The sequence below is a fragment of the Gastrolobium bilobum genome, unplaced genomic scaffold (genome assembly GCF_033153095.1).
Source record: "Gastrolobium bilobum isolate Gb01-03AN ecotype WA unplaced genomic scaffold, APGP_CSIRO_Gbil_v1 utg1269, whole genome shotgun sequence".
Classification (NCBI taxonomy): domain Eukaryota; kingdom Viridiplantae; phylum Streptophyta; class Magnoliopsida; order Fabales; family Fabaceae; genus Gastrolobium; species Gastrolobium bilobum.
Window position 1 is genome coordinate 682,821 of NW_026898540.1, and position 1,443 is coordinate 684,263.

Sequence of the window (1,443 nt, forward strand, 5' to 3'; positions counted from 1 at the left end):
TTGTAAACTATGAAAAAAAAATATATTATGCCACGTTATTTATGTAATGGCAGACCCATTATGCTGGTGGGTAATGTCTACACGTAGGAATATAGAGTGAGACATAGCAATGCAAGAAAGAGAAGCTTAGCTCAATTGTTTGTTTTGTTTTATCAATTCCCCCTTATTGGGGTATGGATTACCAAGTGCTGAGGTGGGGTCCAATTGGTGTGTGTCTGGTGGGTTTGGAGGCACTGCACACCCTTTCATGCCCCATAGTTTGCTCTTTACTAGACCAAGATGTGTTAGGACCACACCCTGAAAGCTCTTTAAGAACCCACCTCCTCACCAATTCTAAACCAAGTCACACACACAAGTTCAAAAGCTATTATGAGTTTAAGCTCAAGAGAAGGGAAATAAAGGAAAAAACAACAACCCCATTTACATTTCTAAGAAAAAGAAAAGAGTTCACTGAAGAAATGAAGATGGATAGTGCTACCATGGGAGGCTCAAAGAGAAGGCTATCATCAAATAGAGGACTTGGAGGAGTCCTCAGAGAGCAGAGGGCAAGGCTATACATTATAAGAAGATGTGTGGTCATGCTCCTTTGTTGGCATGACTAGTATTTGAAGACTTGAAGTCCAAACTTGCTTTCCAATATGGCAATGGAAGATGGGTTTCTTTTCTTTTCTTTTTTCCTTGTTTCTTTCTTTGTGTTATCTTTTTCTTTCTCCCTCGGATCATGGTGGAGTGTAAATAGAAACAGCGAGATATCATGGGAGAGAGTATAACAAGTTTTGTAAGGGTTATTGGCCTTCATGGCCAGGCTTTATGTACATCGGAATAGCATGAATTATAAATGATAACTATATCAACAAATCGCATATCCAAAGTTCATTTTATTCATTGTTCTTTGCAATGATTAGTTCGGAATAGTCATTATGTTCATGTCTTCCAAATCACTTGAACATCTGATACCTTTTCTCATTTTTTCTTCCCCTCACCCTTCTCTTTGTTTTTCTGCACTAATTGTATAATTATTAGAATCATGTAGAATAGATACTCATGACAAGATTTCTCATAAAGTCACATGTCTATAGATTTAGCATTTTAGAAATCTAGAACAAAGTTAAATATTAGCATTACACTGTTTAGCAATCTCTTTGTTTGAATTGCATGAGAGTATTTTTTACCACAGTTTAACAGAACTGCAGAAGTTGTAGACTTTAGTACATTTTATCTTTCTATACAATTCTCTGCCAAGCTAGTCCGAAATCCTAACAATAATTTGAACAAAAGATTTATCTTACTATAAGTGCTAATTTGTTAACTAAAACTGTATGAACAGAAGTTTTAGCTTATGAAATAGCATGGAGAGAATGAAGAGTTTTTCAGGTAAAAGAAAAGTTTTGTAGGGAGATATTTGTCGCCTATGTGTTCTTACCTCATTCAAATATGGGAAAA

At 35.7% G+C, this 1,443-nt stretch overlaps 1 protein-coding gene across 1 annotated transcript; it reads left to right on the forward strand.

Moving 5' to 3' along the window:
- The first annotated feature begins 458 nt into the window (after positions 1–458).
- On the forward strand, positions 459–602 carry LOC133317297 (small polypeptide DEVIL 6-like). Its single transcript, XM_061519159.1, has one exon. The coding sequence runs from the start codon at positions 459–461 to the stop codon at positions 600–602; it is 144 nt and encodes a 47-aa protein (XP_061375143.1).
- The last annotated feature ends 841 nt before the right edge of the window (positions 603–1,443 follow it).